Raw genomic sequence first — 18,639 nt, 5'->3', positions numbered from 1 at the left:
TTAATTAATTAACTATTATTATTATTTAACTTATGTTGCATTTAATTCTACTGTGATGTCTGTGAAGCTTCTTCAAAAAAATTATAGCTAAAAATAAAAAATAAAAATATATATTTGGCTACTTGAACGTGTCGTCATCTTTTTGCGACTGCGCTCACCGCTCTCCAGGAAGCAAGACTAAAAGGTAAACAAAAGTCAGTTGTATTAAATTAATAAGCTGTCTTTCTTGTGCTTACATGTATTCTTACACATTTTCGCGCCGTGTTATGTTTGCTGTAGTCTCGCAACAACCACTTAAAGACTTCAACGGTGTCAAGCGTCTGTAGAGTGCTGCGGCTAACGTTAGCTTGCTAGCTGAAGGGTTTTTTACAATCGTTTGGATGTTATTGACACTGATGAAATGTCTGACGTGTTTGGTTTCAGCTGATTTCAGGGCGATTTGGTTGGCCAAGAAGGAGCGAAAATAATGTCTGGAAGTTTTTATTTTGTCATGGTCGGTCATCATGACAACCCTGTGTTTGAGATGGAGTTCCTGCCATCTGGCAAGCCTGAATCAAAGGTAAGAGGTGTCTTTATTAATCACACCAGCATTCAATCCAGCACATCTTGTGTTGTCCAATAATATTAATAATAATATTAAACTTCATTTATATAGCACCTTTCTTAAAACAATGTTTACAAAATGCTTTACATACATACCCAAGGAGACAGTAATGTAAAATTACCACAATTAAACAAATAATAGAGCTGAATAATAGAAAAATAAAGATAAAACAATAATAGTGTTTATAAAAATAGGAATAAAAGGTCATACAAGAGATAAGCAGGTCCAAAAACAAACAAACAAACGAACAATTAAAAACAGATGGAACTCCACAGAAACACAAATGTCCCAAACTGGCCCCAAACTCCCTAACAGCAGTGCATAAGGAGTGATTCACACACAAGCCTGCCTATGTAAGGTCATCCACAGTCTGGGTGCCTTTAATAGAGAAAGCACAGTCACTTTTATACTTGATCCTGGACTTTGGAACAGCTAAGAGGGCGTTGTCTGAGGATCTTAGGCTATGTTAACAGGTCAGCAATATAGCTAGAGGCTATACCTGGCCTTGCTTTCAGAAAAATCAATAAAATATTAAAATCAATTCTAAATCTAACTGGTAACCAGTGCAGATGTGCTATGATTGGGGTAATATGGTCTCCATGTTTGGTGCCAGTTTAAATCATAGCTGTGGCATTTCGAATAAGCTCTATCAAAAAACAACAACCGTTTCTACCTTTCTATCAATCTATAAGAGGAAAGGTTTTTGATTTTTGGGTGGCAGAGGAAAAAATGATTAGTGGTGCTATTCACTGGAGTAGCCATAGCCTACAGCATAACTGTGAGGACACAGTCTATGAGGCATGTGCACCACACTAAACTGCCCTCACTGTAAGTGGTGTGATGTCTTAACAGTCGTTTATAGGAAATGATACTGCCTGTTCATTTATCTTGTTTGATAAGTTTTGTTTCACTGATCACAGGATGACCACCGTCACCTGAACCAGTTCATTGCACATGCAGCCCTGGATTTGGTGGATGAAAACATGTGGCTGTCCAACAATATGTACTTAAAAACTGTGGACAAGTTCAACGAGTGGTTTGTGTCTGCCTTTGTCACCGCAGGACATATCCTTTTTTTCCCTACATGATGTGATTATTCCCTTTTATTTCCTGATAGTACATTAATTACTCACAGAAAACTCATATCAGAAAACACTGTTGCAAAAAAATACATATGTCTATTAATGATGCTAATTGGCACCATTCATGTCAAGTGGTCATATGTACAAGCAAAACTGTTTCAGTGTTCATATGGGCACCTGACTGTTGTTTTAAGACAGACTTGAAAAAATGTGAACCTGTCCTTTAAGGAATTTAATGTCATGGCTTTATTTTCTTTAATTATTTGACATACATATAAGATTCATCATGCTGCATGATGTACGACAAGAAGATGGAATCAAGAACTTTTTTAATGATGTATATGATTTATACATTAAGGTAAGTTATCTTCTATTTGGTCAAAATGAGGTAACACATGGTCTTTTTTCATCCTTCAGTGTTTGAATTTAATATTTATTCTATCTTTCAGTTCGCAATGAATCCATTCTATGAAATCAATGCACCAATTCGCTCAACAGCTTTTGAGAGGAAAGTCCAGTTCCTTGGAAAGAAACACCTCCTGAGTTAATAACTTCACATGCATAAGGATTTGAATGCATCTTGTCTATTTGTTGTACATACATATACACTAACACTTGTTTGATGTCTTTTAAGTTTGTCGTCTTTTTCTGTTTCACAAATGTTAAATGTGTTCAACACAGATGTGGATTTTCTATAAAGCATTTTCTTGTCTGATGTAGTTTCTAAGGTGTGGGTGTGGTTACTGTATGTTCAGTGAGGCATAAAACCTTGAACATATCCCAAGAGTGCTTGACCAACCATGAAAAAAAACATGCAGATTGTTACCCACAGTCTCATCCCTTCATGTAGTTGAGTACTTTGTGTTATCTAAGGCTCTACCAGTTTATGCATTGTATCATTACAATGAATAGAAAACACAACAAAATTCAGTTGAGACCTTGTGGTAATAAACTTTTTTATGTATTTTGAGGCTACAGAACATACTTTAAAGGACATTTCTCAGGGGGTTTATTTGTCATTTGGCATACCAGTAATACAGCTTTGAATATAAATAAAATCTCAAGGAGAAACAGTTAATGTAAATGAATGGTTCACGATTTTAAACACTAAGCTGTGGAGAAAGAATTTCAACTGTAAGTATAAAAAAATGTTTATAGAGTGTTTTAAAGATCAAAATCAAAATCATTTATCATCAAAATTATTTAAAGCAATAAACCTAACAAAAGCCAATACTTTTTTTTACACTTTAAAACTCCTCAAGGAAATATTCCTCTTATAGGTTGATTCAGTGATTTATAAGGTAGAAACAGTTTACAAAATACAAAAGTTTCCAGAAACTTAAATACACCATACGCCATGCATGTTAACTTTGCTTTAATATTTATCATCTACTGGGGATCTTGTCCCCTCAGTGCTTCCAGCACAGCCATTATCTATTCATTTTGCAGAAATGTGCACAAACAAGACCTAAAGGTGCAATAATCACGACAAGCCTCAATTTGTTAGTTACACAAAGTAGTGCCTTAGCTACTTTATAATTAACAGAAATAAGGTTATTGGGATGTGTAAATTATTTCAATTATGCAATTATTTTCTGACCATACAGACAGGTGACAAATTAAAAGAAAAACCAACATTGAGTATCTTAGTAAAGTGTTGGGCCACCATGTGCTGCCAGAACAGCTTCACTGTGCCTTGGCATCAATTCTACAAGTCTCTGAACTCGACTGGAGGGATGAACACCAGTCTTCCAAAAGATATTCCCTCATTTGGTGTTTTGATGATGGTGGTGGAGAGCGCTGTCTATCATGCCAGTTCGAAATCTCCCACAGGTGTTCAACTGGGTTGATATCTGGTGACTGAAGGCCATAGCATATGATTCACATCATTTTCATACTCAACAAACCATTCAGTGACCCCTCGTGCCCTGTGACTTGGGCCATTGTCATCCTGGAAGAGACCACTCACATCAGGATAGAATAGTTTCATCATAGGATAAAGGTGATCACTCAGAACAACTTTGTATTGATTTGCAGTGACCCTTCCCTCTGAGGGGACAAGTGGACCCAAACCATGCAAGCAAAATGCAAAGGTTTTTCCTTTAATTTGTCACCCGTCTGTATGTAGGTCATCACTTCATTGGCATGATCACATTTGGAAGTGAAGTTTAGAAACCCTATGATAATTGCACTCCCAAGGTACACAGTGCCCCATTATGAATAACCTTAATGACAAAATGGACCCTTTGACAGTTTGAGAGGGAAGTGAAACCTTTTAAACATATGGCTTCCGTTCTGCCATCGCATATTTTAGTTTCCCCACAAGTAGTCTTGGGCAAACACAAAATGTAGTTTGTTTTTCTGCTAAACTAAAAGCCTGACCTTTGAACTGTCGCAGAGCTGAGTGAAAGATTCAGTGCTTTCATGTTTATTTGTAATAAGACTGGGATGAATTTAGTGTTTCCTCTCTCTCCTTGAACAGAAGCCCCTATTAGCATTCAAAACTTCAACGGTACAGCAAATCATAAATCCATTAGCATATTCTGTTTAAATAAGATGTTACTACAGCATTGTACACCTACAGCCTCATCACATAACAGGCAATGACAGCAAAATCATGTTAATGATAACCACTGCATGTTATGAACAGCAAGTGGCAGCAGAGCGAGGCTTTCTGTGGAGCTTGACTGTGTCCGTGGGGATGAGGTGGTCCGTTCTCTCATCCATTGCCAAAACTCTACGTACTGCCTCCTCAAAAGCCACTGCTACATTAGTGGCATCCTTGGCACTGGTCTCATAATACGGAAAGTCGCCGCTCTCCTGGCACCATCGCTGAGCCTCCTCCGTAGACACCTGCCTCTCTGGCACGTCCAGTTTGTTGCCCAAGACCACGAATGGGAACTTCTCTGGCTCCTTGACATCTGCGTAGTAGATGAACTCCTTCTTCCAATTTCCCAAGTTGAGGAAACTCTGGTTGTCATCTACGCTGAAGGTGAGCAGGCAGCAGTCAGAGCCACGATAGAAAGGAGTCCTCAGGCTGCGGAAGCGCTCCTGTCCAGCAGTGTCCCAGATCTGTAGGGTAACCTGGTGGCCATCTACCTCCAGGTCCTTGTTGAGGAACTCCACACCGATAGTGTGGAAAAGGTGTGCATCAAACTTGTTAGTGACGTAACGATTCATGATGGAGCTCTTTCCTACACCGCCATCACCCAGCAGGATGACTTTCAGCAGGGATGTTTTTGTTGTCATGGCTGTTTACGTCTGTTCGACCACTTTATGATGAATGATCTGTTGGAGAGACGCAATGTGTTAAAGTTACTTTGTTATTTACTGCACAATAACATGAGTTCATTTTAGAATAAAGCTGTTATACCCATTTTATTTTGGCACAAACACATGATTTGCCTTTTTGGCTCACCCCTAATTGATTTTGGCCTCTTCCACTTGTCCAGATCATGTGCTGTAGACCCTGGTCTTTGGTCACATGCCCATCTGTTTAATGCTGGTGTAAACAGCCATGTAGCCAACGCTCACCCAGCTGTAAACACAGTGACAAGCAATCAGTTTCCTGATAACAGATGGCCCAGGACAGCAGGTACAGCTGGAAAACCCCGCAACATAAAAGCACTGACGGTATCTGCTAATAAACGTCCAATACACTTCTACCAGTCTAGGACTCTATAAAAGTATGAAATACACATGTTGTAAAACGCATAACTGAAACATGCAAGCACACAACGAGCAGCTACGGGTCTATCGGCTAGCTAAAAATAGGAAAACAAGCGAACACAGCTGGAGTTTGGTTCCTGCAATATACTAGGTTCACTTTACAGCTAAATTGCTAGTCACGTACCTTGTATTTTGTGCCAGGAAGCTGCCAAGACAACAAGAGATAAATCACGAAATAAGTGAAATGGTGTTACTGCATATGTTTGACAGCTCCTAGCTTTGGCGTGGCTGGAAATAACGCACCATTTCCTGGTGTAACGTAACTACTCCAAGGCTCGGCGCTAATGCTGTTAACAAGCTAACGGTGGCTACACGGACAGCCCGTGATCACGTGACAGAAACAACCAACGAGCTTCGTCACCACCAGAGGGCCTCGTTTAGCTGCCGTGTGATAGCAGCCCACTTTGTGATAGTTAAAAATCCACCCGACTTCTGGGGAAAACTTTGGTTACACAGGGAATTCAGATCCTTTTTTGAGCATAAAAACTGTGCAAAGGAAATAATCCAGAGGGGCACAATAAGTAAACCTGCTTCTGTAAATGTTTAGAATAATCTGTATATTGGTATAGACTGGAAAAAACATGATTATTACCCAGGATTTTGTTTTGTTTCAAATAAGGTGCGAGGGGTGTCTGAAAATATTGCACAGGTGTTATCCAGTTAATTCAGATATTGTAAAATATAGGATAAATGTTGACCCTCTGTGTACCTTCTGTCACCACACAAATGAAATGACAACTCATCTTTTTGGTATGAGCTTAATCTTTTTTTAAAACAGAAAATTAGATACTCAACTCAAACTCAAAACTGAATTTATTCTATTTGTTTGTTTGTTTGTTTTTTGTTGATGAAATGACTGTCAAGAAAATGTATGTTATTAATCTTATTTCTTTATTTGCAAAATTCCACATACACACCAGCAAATTTGCAAAACAGAAACCCAACCTTACTGTCTTCATGCCCTAGTTAAAATCCTACCTGGACACTAAAATACTGCACAAACTCTAGATCTGTGAAAATGTAATGTATTCAATTTGTATTTCTTTATTGATGTATTCTGATATGTGCACTACCTTGAGCATACATTGCCTTGTTACTGTTGTGGGAATAGTAAACCTAAGTTCCATTGTGTAAATAAAGTTAAAAAAAAAAAAAAAACAACAACAAAACATTGGCTGCAGTTCCCAGTTAACTTCCTATTTGTTACATGTAACCAAATGTGCACTGATCATAGGCACTGATATACTGATATGGTAAGTAATTTGACACCACATAGCAATATCATAATGTAAAAACGCTCCAAAGTCATGTATCCTCCTTTTTTAGCTTTGTGAATGTACAACAGTATTTACTAAATGCTATATTTGTAGGCTATGAATATGCTCTTTCTGCAAAGTGGATTAGTTTACTGTTGTTTTAGCTATTTTTACTGACGCAGTGACATCTAAGCAGCATTCTAAAGTTATAAATGTAGTGAAGTAAAAAAAAATACTACAGTGTTTCCCTCTAAAATGTAGTTAGTAGAGTAGATACGAAGTAGAATAAAATTGAAACATTTAAGCAAGGCCCAAGTACTACATTGTACTTGAGTAAATTTAGAGACGCACACAAGTTTCTTTTCACCAAAAATGTTATCATGAAAGCATATTTTTCAAAAATTCAAGTTGAGTGTAAATTGACATAAAATTATTCTATTTGGAAAATGCTAACCCTGGTATCTATAAATGTATGGTTCATTTGTGGCGACATTTCTTCAGTCAGCAGATTGACTTTCCTAAAATTACCACCAATAATTTGTCATATTACCTTAGATTTTGTCTATCACATTGTAATACTAGCTTATGATACCGCCACAATCCATTGTGGGTGACATGATCAAGCATTAGCATCCAGATGTAGTCATACGATATGTGTAGAAAAAAGGAATGATACACTGATTTAGAAAAAAAAAACAGATTTAATGTAATAGTACAGTATAATATGAAAGCAAAATTTACAGCACTGATACTTTTTATCATTTCAACTAATCAGACTTCAAAAAGTTATTCATCTAAGATTGCATTTCAGATATAATTCACCTAAGAATTCACATTACATGTCAAAGATAATTTTCAGTTAACTTCAGCAATGCACAACAAAGGACTAAGCACAATAAGCACAATACTGTTAAACATATCTAACAGACAAAGGTGAGCATTTCTATTCCTGAGATCTGAGTTATCTGTGTCGAAAGACAGGATGGAGAATATAGCAGGATGTAGCAGCATGGTGATAACTTAAACATGCATGCACTGTTTGTACATAATCTTCCCTTTAGGTTGTGTGTCTGTATCTTTATGTGGATGTCCTGAGGCTAAGCCATCAGAGAACAATGAGAAACTCCACAAGAGACCATAATACGGACAGGAAACAGGAATCCTTGACATGTGTCAGTTAGGGCAGATTTTTAAATTGTTGATCCGGGGTGGAGTTTCTTAAAAGACTGGACCATCATCCTCTTGACAGGGCCCTGAGGTCAGCACAACATTGTCCAGCCCGATCTCTCCTCCAACACCTCCCCCACGCTGAGCTTCGAAGATAATCTGCAAGACATTGAAAGCTATTATGGCACCTTTAGGTTGTAGGTTACTGAGGTGTGTGAACTTTACAGGGGTTTTCTTTCAAATATACTGCAAACCAAATGAATTTAACATTTTAACGAGTAAATGACTCACAGATTCTGGGGCCACCTCTTTCCAGGCCACAGTGAGGAGCTCCGTCTGCCAGCCCTGGTCTTTGCTATGGCTTTGCTCCCATACAGGGTAAGCATTGTTATCCAGCAGCACCCTGAGAGCCCCCACGTTGTGGCCCACCACACGGTAGTCAAATGTGAGGCAGAAGCTGCCCTGCTGAGCCCGGTCACTGAGAAGCAACTTCAGCTTGGCCACATCCTCTCGCTCCCCTAGGAGCCCACTCATGGCCATGTAGTACTCAGCACCTGAATATGTTTGTAGCACTCATAAGTAATTGTATCTGAAAGCATCTTAACTAATATGTGATCTTGCAGGATATTCATCATGTTGTTACCGTTGTCATGATAGGCTACACTCCAGTCCATGTCATCAGTCTTGTCTTGGACCCACTCACATGCTCCTTGATCAAAGTTGCAATCCAGAATAAACTCTAGAGGGTGAAGTGACCGGAGCGCATTAGCAAATTAGTCATATGCAGCAGAGCAGTCATTATATAAGGATGGCACATAAACTGACATTTGTTTACCTTCCTGGACTGGTGCTATTTGGATTACTTTTACTTCAGTGGTTGGGCCAAACACTGATTCAAAGTCCTCTGATACTGCGTGTAGAGATTAAAAGAAAAAATACATGTGAATACATTCATTTCCAGCTAAATACCATTTAAAAGGCTCAGTAAAGGATCAGTAAATTATAAAAGCAGACACAACTGTCAAGATTACACTTTTAAATAAATAAAAATTGACAGATTTTTTTTCTATGAATTCCTTGTAAAATATGCGATCTTATAAAAAAAAAAACATTCCAAAATAATTTGGCAAAGAGATTTTCCCCAATGAAACAAAAGCCAGAAAGGGGCTTTTAACCAACAGGTGTAGACCTGCCCAGCTGTCACTCATTCCTTCAGATAGAACTACATCTTTAGGATACAGCCCCCCGAGCATTTTAAAGCTCTTGCATCAACCCACTGCCATGGCAGGCAGCTTTAGACAGTCAGACGAGTGACAGCTGGGGGTTATTGAACCTGCACAGCCAGAGTGGGCTAGAGTTAGAGGGGGCTCGAGTGCTGATGACAGACTTTCGTACTAGGAGTCAAGTCTGTTTGCACAACAGCTGTTTTGGGGAAAACATAATAAAAGGCTTGGAGGCTTTGTAACCTCCCTCCCTTCTTCACCCTCCCTCCCAGGAGATGGGAAGCAGAGCTGTATCCCAGGGCTCTCACATGCCGACAGAGTAAAATTCCTCCCTGGAGGTGATGGATGTCTCGTGGGCCTGTCTTCTCTTGCTATCCGAGTTCTTACACAGACTCGGGTGTTTCCCTAAAGATCAAGATTAGTGGTGAAAGGCAGTCTCATTTTTTGGGTTTCTAAGTGAGAGAGGCATCCCACTGCATGAACCATGCTGCCCAAATTCAGGAAAATGCCTGAATTTCGTGCCATAAAGTCCATATACACACACAACAGAGACATGAATGACATATGCAAGATGCCATCATGTCTATAATTGCTGTCTTTTACATTGCTGGGGCCTTCATAAGATCTTTATTATTGTTTCCTTTATATATTGTGGATTTTATTCAATGGTTTAATATTATGAAAGAATTTTGAAAAATGTGTCAGTTTTCTGTAGCGTAGAGCTGTCAAGATCAAGGGTCAGTGATTTTATTTTAAAATGTTAAAGTCATGACATCATAACACTAATAATACTTGTGATTCTTTATGGAAATAATCAACAGGACTGGGACATCTCTGGCTGATCAGATTGAATCTGTCTTGTATTTATTTAAGCACAACAAATGTGTCGGAAATGTGTCTTTCACCTTTGTTAGTAGCATCAAACCCTCCAAGAAGCCTGAGGTCAACAGGAAACATGAAGCAACAAGCCAATTTCTTCTCAGGTCAAGAGCTTAGACCTGACCTGCTATTTTATACTTATTAGACTAAATTTTGACCAAAACCCCCCCCCTAAAAGCAAAAAATCGATAATTGTATTCAGATGCTGTGTAGACAGTAGAACAAATCTGTAGAAACATACCGAGTTTGTTTAGTCTGGCTAATACATTGAAGACCACCCAGAATGTCAGAAACAGACTTGCACTTACTGAAAACATCCCCCCTTGGATTGAGCTGGTTGTCTTCCTCTTCCTCCTCCTCCTCCTCCTCTTCCTCAGGAGCTCTCTCCTCTTGTCTCTCCTCGGTGGGGCTGCCAATGTAGACCTCTCCATCATAGTCAAAAGGCTGCTGGCGGACCTTAGGAGGCGGTGTCACGACTGGTTCAGGGATAAGGTTTTTGATGTCCTCAGTGTCAAGTATACCTTCCAGAATCCCGGGCCTCACTTGGGAGTCTGGGATGACTGCAGACAGGAAGAGGAACTGGATTAGACATGTGGAACCGCAATCACTAGTGGGAACTTCAGTATTTTACCATGGATTCAGACGCGTTTGTTGTCATGTATTTGGCAGCTGCTGTTGTTAAATAAAACATTTTCCTGCAGTTCATTATCAGTTCATGGATAAAGTACTTTACTTTTCCACTAGAACAGTATGACCAAAGACACAAGACAACAGACAGGAACATCCTACGACATGCACAAGAAGCATCACAGAAAGATTCATTGCGCATCACTTGCATCAGTTTCTGAAATGCACAAGCATTTTGCCACATAAGTACTGCATATAACGAGTCATGCTGAGGATTCCAGGCCTAACATCAAGCTGTGTGTGCTGTGGACGTACAACATTTCCAGCCATGAGCGAGAGAGAGTTGGGGGGGAGGGGGAGTTCATAAAAGTAGTCAAGAGGAGGGGATGAATGGGGTTGCAGAGCAGGGAGTGAACAGCGGAAGCAGAGTCTTGGATTCCACAGTCTCACCATTGAGGAAATCATCTGCACTGCCTTTGTCTCCGTCCAACGACCTCTGATAAAACGGCTTGACTACAAAAAATAAAGGATCTTCATTTACACTGAGAGCCCTGGCCTATACACTTTTTATATTATTTGGCTACATGAGGCATCACTTGTTAATTTTCTGGGCCTGGTTCAAAGAGTAAAACACAACTTTTTTTCTTCCTTCAGATGGCTTACTACCATATAGTGACATACAGTATTTACACAGGTGTGTTTTCTATCTGTAGCTCTCTCTTGCTGTACATCTGTAAAGACAGCAGGAAACCGGCCTTGGCAGGACTGATTTTTGCTGATGTTTTAAGAATCAAAATGAAATATATGGCTGTTAAACTGCTGCTGACCTATTGGACTGACTGGGAAAGGCCTATGTTGTCTAAAACATTATGAGTGTGTTTTATCTATTGTGAATGGCTTTATTTGACAAGTTTTAGCACATATCAAAAGGCATCCCTGAAATTAATGGTTTCATAATTCTGTGTAGCAGATCTCGGATCTCACCAGAACATTCAAAGCCATTGCCTCTGAAGCCAGACTTGCACCTGCACTTGTAGGATCCTTGAGTGTTCAGACAGACAGCATGGTGGCTGCACTTGCTGGTGCCGGCTGCACACTCATCCAGGTCTGGAATTGGAAGAAGCCTATTTGTACCTTGAGGAGCATAGTTGATTGCAGGTGTTTCACCTTAATATACTTGTGTACCTTACCTACACAGTCATATTTGCCGTTAATGTATTTCAGATCATAGCCATCCTGGCACTTGCAGTAGTAGCTGCCAAAGGTGTTCACACATTGTCTGTTGTACGGGCAGAGGTTCTTCCCAGTTACACATTCATCAATATCTGCAAGGAAACAAAACAGAGGATTTCATATTTGCACCCTCAAAACATGAACATGTTGAACCTTTAAACAAAATATGTCACATTAGGCACAGTCCCCTACTTTTGCTTTTTTGGCATTTTTTGCTTCTTTGCTAATTCTCATCATTGTCCTGATGGAGTAAAAACAACCATCTGATTCCTGGAAGCAGTGCTTCCACTGAGTTACTGATATTGTTGCGGATGCAGTGGAACCTATATATAACACAGGTGGTTTTTCAGGACTTTTTTTTTTTTCAATTTATAGACACCAGTCATACTCCAATAATGCTTTTGAACTTGATACAGTGCCAAATATTCATAGTTGTCTGCCTATTTCTTACAATTACAATTTACAATTTCATTTAGCAGACGCTTTTATCCAAAGCGACGTACATCTGGGAGCTGATACAACACATGCAAGACTCTAGTCAGGAGGTTCTGTAGAAGTATTTCTAAAGAAGTAATAATCGTTTACCTTCCTTCAATCCTATCATTACATTATTTTACTTCACAAATTTCACAAATGTTTTATTGTTATGTTGTGTATTGTATTGTCTTAAAGTCTGGGCCTGTCAATTAGTTGCCTGTCATACCTACTGCAGACTCTTGCAGTAGTTGCTACTCTGCCTTCAGCTGAGGCTGAATTGGTTCAAATCTGTAACTTGACTTATTAGGAACAACTTTATACTTTATGTGAAATCTATATTTGTGAAAAACGTACTTAGGTACATTGTCAGACTCGAAGTGTACTTTTTCTGGGCTTCTCTTTTTGACTTCTGTGTTGGATCCATGGAAATTCTGAAATGTACCCCTCTGTAACATTTTTATTACTCCCCCTGTGTTATCAGTATGTCAGATTGGCTCTGTCACAGCTCATGCGGTTTTGTGGGAAGAACTATAACCTAATTGCATCCATCTGATTTACAAGCCAGACATGCAAAAGCCGAATAATAGAATCTTTATAGAGTTTTCCACTATGCATGAACTTCCAAGCCAAAGTCAACTCCTTTTCCTTCTGTATACCTTAAGGAAAGTTATTGCCCAATCTGTTTTTTCACTCTTGCTTAGGCCTGCCTGTAATTGTACATCATGTCTCTAATTGTACATCATATTTGACATAGGTTTTCCTTACATCTGTTATCGTGTGAGTGTGTTTGCTCACCTACACAATTCCTCCCATCTTGCCCCAGTTGCAGCCCTGCGGAGGGGCACAGGCAGCGAATCTCCCCCTGTACTTCTTCACAACCATACTGACAGTGAGCAAGAGAGCATGTCCTTGAATCTACATGCAGGAACACCAACACAGAAAAACCACACAATTACAGATATGCAAACTTTGCAACTTTGACAACCTTTATGTTTCCTTCTCTGGGTATGCACTGACAGCAGTTCAATGAGACTCACTGGCGCAAGATCCATCTGGCATTAACATGTATCCATTGAGACAATAGCACTTGTAACTGCCATGGGTGTTCATGCAGCGATGTTCACAGGGACGAGGTGTCAGGCCACATTCATTCAGATCTAGAAAAAAAAAAGAATTTTCTGAATTTTTTCACCTGCAACGTGTTAAAAATGTAAGTTTTGATTTAAATAGAATTTAATGAAACATAGGAAATACGTTTAGAAATAAAATACACCTTAAATTAGTCAGTAAATTGAATTATCAGCAGTAGCCACTTTGACCCATGTTTTCCAGACCACTGACCCTCAAATACCCACCTTGATTACAAGTCTTTCCGGTGTATCCTGGGAAACACTTGCATTTGTTGGGGCCAACACACTCTCCATGCTTGCAGCCGTGCTCACACTGAGCTGGTAAAACATTTAACATGAAGAAAATACCATCAGAAATGTCGCTAGTTGGAGAATGATGGATTAGAGTCAAACCACATATTTCTATTATGCAGGCAAGGTTTTTCAATCTAGACTGTCATTCCCTCCACTGTTTCTGGGTTAGGAAAATATTTTTCATGAAAAGAATGTTAGGACACAGTGTATTGTGGCAGCACATTTAGTTTCTTCTCTATATATTTTTTTCTCTTTCAAAACTGGTTGATATTTCCAAACCATCATTCATTGATTGTAAACGAGTCAGTCAAGCTAGACTAGTTCTTACCCTCACACTGTCCTTTACTGTTTTTCTTCCAGCCATAGCAACACTCCAGTCTCCTGCCATAGCGACACACACCTGGTTGGTTTCCAGTAAGGACTTGTCGGTAGTGCCTTTGTAGAGGAAGAGAGTAGAGGGTAAGATGTGTAATTTCACTGTCTTAGCAATATTTATAGCTCATGTTGGACATTACATAGCAAATGCAAACGCAATGTAACACACAAAACAATGATGTAATGTTTAAGTTATTACAAATCTAAAGTATATTTAGGATGTAAAAAGAGATTCTAACTAAGTTCTCCCAAATGCAGGTTTTCAGGCGTCCATTTCTAATTATGGTCCTAATGGTAGTGGTGTGAAAACCTAAACAACCTAAATAAAGTGTCCCTTTACGGCCTTCCTTAGTGATAAAAGTAGGACTCCCTGTGGAGCAACAGCCGGCCGGCAGGATGTTGGCTACAGATGGAGAAAAACACACTAATCAGACACTTCCTGTGCTGCACATCGATACCTCATGCACAACCCTATATACTCCTTTCTTTCACCTTATCTTTATCCAATTTCTGGAATCAGATGAGAATATACTGTTAAGTTATTCTCAGTTGCGGTCAGCATGTCAGCATTACATTCAAAATAACCTACAGTACACAGAGATTACATTACATGCATATATTTTTAACCTGTAAATCAAATTAAGATGAGAAAGTGCCTTTTGCCATTGACTTAGTAAAAAAGTAACTATCTGGAGATCAGAGTCACACATCCAAATCTGACTTTACGGCTAATGTCAGCTGTCATCATCTTTGACATCAAGTTCAGTGCAAAACTCTAATATCCCAGATGTTTGAGTGTAGCAATGGCAGCATCCTAAAAGCAGCCTTGGCTCCAGTGGGACTGGAGGAATCTGAGACTTGATAGAAATCAACCAGAATAGCTCACATGAGAGGGGCTCCTAAGTGTGACAGGTGCTCTTCAGTTATTAACAGCTGCTGTGCCACATATCACTGACACACTGTCATAACTCCCATGGTTCTCTGGTTGTCTGGCAGTCGGAGCAGTGTATACATACCATCAAAACAACAGTTATTCCTGTAAAGATTTAAAGCACTTATTTTAGTGCAAAATAGGGGGTTCATGCTACTCATTAAGCGACATCATGTGGGGGAACTGGCAGTTAAAATGGTAGTAATTCCTTTTTTTGGCCACAGTCAGTGGCCCTAATTGTATATCATCCTATACCACAGGTAACATTTTTGGTGTGTTATCAGTACCAGCACATTTCAAACTCATTGCAGTGAAATAGTAACTTTATACAACACAGAACTTTATCTGACATTGTAACTAGATGTCTTTTCGATTCTTTACTGAGCAAATATCCAGGTAAAGTTACACCTGCTGCAGGTCTCAGGGTAGAAACATCAAACACTCTGTTGCTTAAGTTTATTGACTTACCTATGGGGCTCTGCACTACTGGAGGAGACGTGGAGCAGGAGAAAAAGAGCACTGACCAAGGTGAATGGCTGCATGTCTGTGATTGTGAGCAGCCGGAGCCGACTTGTTTTCCCACGGGGCTGACTTTGGTTGCTGTGAGTTTCCGACTATTGCTCCTGGGAGCCTATGCTCATTAAAAGGCTTAGGCACAGGAACAGGTCTCACAGTTGAGCCTTTACACAAGGCACGCCGGATTTCATGTATTTCCAGAACACAAACTCAAAATCTCCTCCAGGGGAAAAATCTCTCTCTTTCTCTCCCTTTCTTCAGTGCAGCAGCGATACTCTGTGTCGCATAATTTGCTTCCTCTTCTTCCTGTCTGAACTTCCAGAGGTGGGTTGACACTGTGAAATGACACTGCACTGTGAGAGATAGGTTGTGACTTTTGGAGGTAGGGGTGGGTTTGTAAGGGGGGTGGGGATTATGTTTAGGGGTGCTCCTCTCTTCTCTGAAACCCTATATAGGACCACATGAAACTCTTCCTGTGAGTCACCAGAGGGGAAAAATCTTACTGTTGTATAAATGTCATCCTATTGATCCTATTTTCTGTCTTTTCTGGGATAACATAAGCTTTACATGCATTCATTGCTTGATGTCCTGCCCGTCCCGTATTTTTTTTTTTCTGTATAATTAGCTGTATCGGCTAATTGTGGAACTCAGACATGCATAGGCCTGTCATTAGCAGCTGCAGCCTGCTTTGATGTCTTGCACACAGGTAGCACATAAAGCTCTGCGCTCTCACAGATGCTAATTCCAAGTTCAGCCATAAAAATGTTTAATGAGTTTTCACGCTTTCAAAGTCAGCTTCAACATCTGGTCCTGCTCCTCTGGTCCGCTCCTCTGTGCCCTCAGAGATGGACAGGTGATGTTTCTGTGGGAGCTTCAGTTTAGTCTACGTTTGTTGTTGAAATACTGCTCCAAGGAGGTCATTTCTCAGTTTTATTTAAACTTTAAATGTCCAGTGCCACGCTCACAAAAAAGATGGCTCAGAGCGATGATTTGAAAACTGCGATGAAATTGCCTTCAGATGAGGAGGAAGTCTGCAGTTAAACACTGTAGTTGAGCTCAACAATTCAGGCCTGTGATTATTTTGCCAGACATTCACGACAGGAGAAATCTTTCAGCTTGCTTAACTATGGTTATATTTCATTTTGTTTATTATAGGGTTTATAGAAGGGTCAAAAGAAATCCAGTCTGGACATATTAATGTGATATAACTTTGAGCTTTTAAATCTCCCCCGAGCAGAACACAACAATAACGATGAACCCGAACTCATATTCTTAAATCCACATGCAGCTATTTCTAAATGCTAATACAGGAGGCTGGGGGGTCAAAGGAAGTTTGGTTGCCGGGAAGCAGGCAGCAATCACTGAAAATATGCAGTGCTGAGCAACGGTGTAGGTAGAAAGTAATATCTGCTAATAGAAGAGTGAATATTCAGACAACCTCTGTGAACAGTAACCATTACAATGATGTGTTCTAACCTCAACCAAAGTCTTTAGTTGTCAAGCCTTTACCATAGCTTTTTTTAGAAAGTATATCGTTTCCTTGCCATGACCACAATCTGCCTGTATCCTTTTCCAAGTAGTTTTACATTGTTAACCGTAACCATATTACCTTTGAGTAGTTTCAAAAAATTCAATTTTAGGAGGACCAGCATGTATTTTTTTGAGTTAATTGAATCATTTGGAAAAGTTTTCACAAAAGCAAACTTTTAGTAAATAGAGGTATAGCGGTAGGCAGGCTTACATAAGCAGTGTTCTTTTGCAGTGATTTACGTAGGAGTAACAATAGTCATAATTCTTCCATGACAAATACGGGGTTAATTTGGGTTTACAACATATGCTATGGAGGGAGACAGAATGTTAATCCAGGGAAGAAATATGTGCTGTATTCTAACAAAACAGTGGCTGGTTGTGTGTTATCTGTACAGTGTCAGGCTCTACCCAGTGTTTTCACATTGAACGAGAATATAATTGATTGTGTATAGTATAATGCATGATATTGTGTACAATCAGTTTTCTACTATTATTTCTATAATTATAGGGCCCTGTGCCATTTGGCATATCCAGCAATCCTGTGGTTAACTCCTGTGCTGCTCGATAACACACATTTCCCCGTCTGTCCCATTTCTAGTCTGCAACCTGACTCTATATGACTGACATCTCAAGCATGTGGGTCATGCAAGCACCATGGTATACATTCAAGCTATTGGTGCTGTTATGTTAGCTGTGTGGGTGTTGAACTGGGGTAAATGTATAGGCTGCTGGCGCCTCAACTCATGTGGCCCTGATCAAGCCGTTATTGTCAAAGCAATAGCACCCTCGTCTGTCCAGGAGAGTGTCCAAGCCAGGACAGCAGGATTTCTGTGCAGTTTGGTGGCTTTTGGGCCTCTGGTTAACAAATATGAACATTCAAAACTGATTCACTGTATGTGAATGTATTTTGAACAACTGAAAAACATAAGGATTGCTTAATTAATAATAGTTATAAGGTGCATCACGCTGCTGGGATTTTACAAATCCAGCTGTAAAATTATACTTTGCACTGAAACAGATGTTCTTTATTTAACATTAGACCGTATGTATACACCCTGTTGCTATATGATATTAGCACATAGACAAATTTAGAATTGGCTTGGTGCCTACTGTAAATTAATTCTCCCTCAAAGACCACAGAGATGAGAGTCTGCCTTTATTATTCTTTTCTCATTTTTCTTCAAAAAACCTTTGTACCAGGAGGGGGAGACATGACACATTGCACTTGCCAGCACATCTAAAGAGCCAAGGGACAGACCAAAGACCATGTGTCACTATAAATGTTTGCATGTAATTTACAAGTGACTGAGTTTGAGTTTTTAATGAGAAAATCCAAAGCAGATGTTTTTTAATTGTACAGAAGAAAGGGGGATTGCTTTATTGACCATGCATATCACTTCATTGTCTTCTTGTTTGTTTGTTTTAAAGTAGTTATCTTGATTTGTGATTTAATGTGCTTTGCATATATCAGAACAGGAAGCTGTTTGTAAATTGAATTTTACCAGGAGCTCAGTTTTATTAAGTGCTCTGTCTCTTTTCTGTCAGCAGAGGTCCCTGTCTGCCTGCATACATGTTGAATTGGCTGA

General features: G+C 39.5%; 3 protein-coding genes across 5 annotated transcripts; 1 reads left to right on the top strand and 2 right to left on the bottom strand.

The window, feature by feature from the left end:
• Positions 1–77: 77 nt before the first annotated feature.
• Positions 78–2,405, top strand: trappc2 (trafficking protein particle complex subunit 2). The gene is made up of 5 exons (XM_042426646.1): positions 78–184; positions 424–559; positions 1,525–1,669; positions 1,959–2,044; positions 2,136–2,405. The coding sequence occupies exons 2-5, from the start codon at positions 467–469 to the stop codon at positions 2,232–2,234; spliced, it is 423 nt and encodes a 140-aa protein (XP_042282580.1). The 5' UTR covers positions 78–184; positions 424–466; the 3' UTR covers positions 2,235–2,405.
• A 1,693-nt stretch (positions 2,406–4,098) lies between these two features.
• Positions 4,099–5,775, bottom strand: rab9a (RAB9A, member RAS oncogene family). Of its 2 annotated transcripts, XM_042426469.1 has the most exons (3): positions 5,540–5,772; positions 5,105–5,224; positions 4,099–4,974 (listed from the first exon to the last, which is right to left on the bottom strand). In XM_042426469.1, exon 3 carries the CDS (start codon positions 4,933–4,935, stop codon positions 4,327–4,329), a length of 609 nt encoding a protein of 202 aa, XP_042282403.1. In that variant the 5' UTR covers positions 4,936–4,974; positions 5,105–5,224; positions 5,540–5,772; the 3' UTR covers positions 4,099–4,326. The 2 variants fall into 2 exon arrangements, with proteins under 2 accessions (XP_042282403.1, XP_042282404.1); XM_042426470.1 differs by lacking the exon at positions 5,105–5,224 and having other exon boundaries at positions 5,540–5,775.
• A 1,617-nt stretch (positions 5,776–7,392) lies between these two features.
• On the bottom strand, positions 7,393–15,837 carry egfl6 (EGF-like-domain, multiple 6). 2 transcript variants are annotated; one of them, XM_042426821.1, is made up of 13 exons: positions 15,476–15,837; positions 14,030–14,136; positions 13,633–13,725; positions 13,315–13,434; positions 13,073–13,192; positions 11,758–11,892; positions 11,552–11,674; positions 11,018–11,080; positions 10,249–10,500; positions 8,674–8,748; positions 8,482–8,577; positions 8,130–8,392; positions 7,393–7,997 (listed from the first exon to the last, which is right to left on the bottom strand). In XM_042426821.1, exons 1-13 carry the CDS (start codon positions 15,547–15,549, stop codon positions 7,890–7,892), a joined length of 1,629 nt encoding a protein of 542 aa, XP_042282755.1. In that variant the 5' UTR covers positions 15,550–15,837; the 3' UTR covers positions 7,393–7,889. The 2 variants fall into 2 exon arrangements, with proteins under 2 accessions (XP_042282755.1, XP_042282756.1); XM_042426822.1 differs by lacking the exons at positions 11,018–11,080; positions 11,552–11,674.
• Between the last annotated feature and the right edge of the window lie 2,802 nt (positions 15,838–18,639).

This window comes from Thunnus maccoyii, chromosome 11 (assembly GCF_910596095.1).
Source record: "Thunnus maccoyii chromosome 11, fThuMac1.1, whole genome shotgun sequence".
NCBI lineage: Eukaryota > Metazoa > Chordata > Actinopteri > Scombriformes > Scombridae > Thunnus > Thunnus maccoyii.
This window is presented reverse-complemented; position numbering and strand designations above follow the sequence as displayed.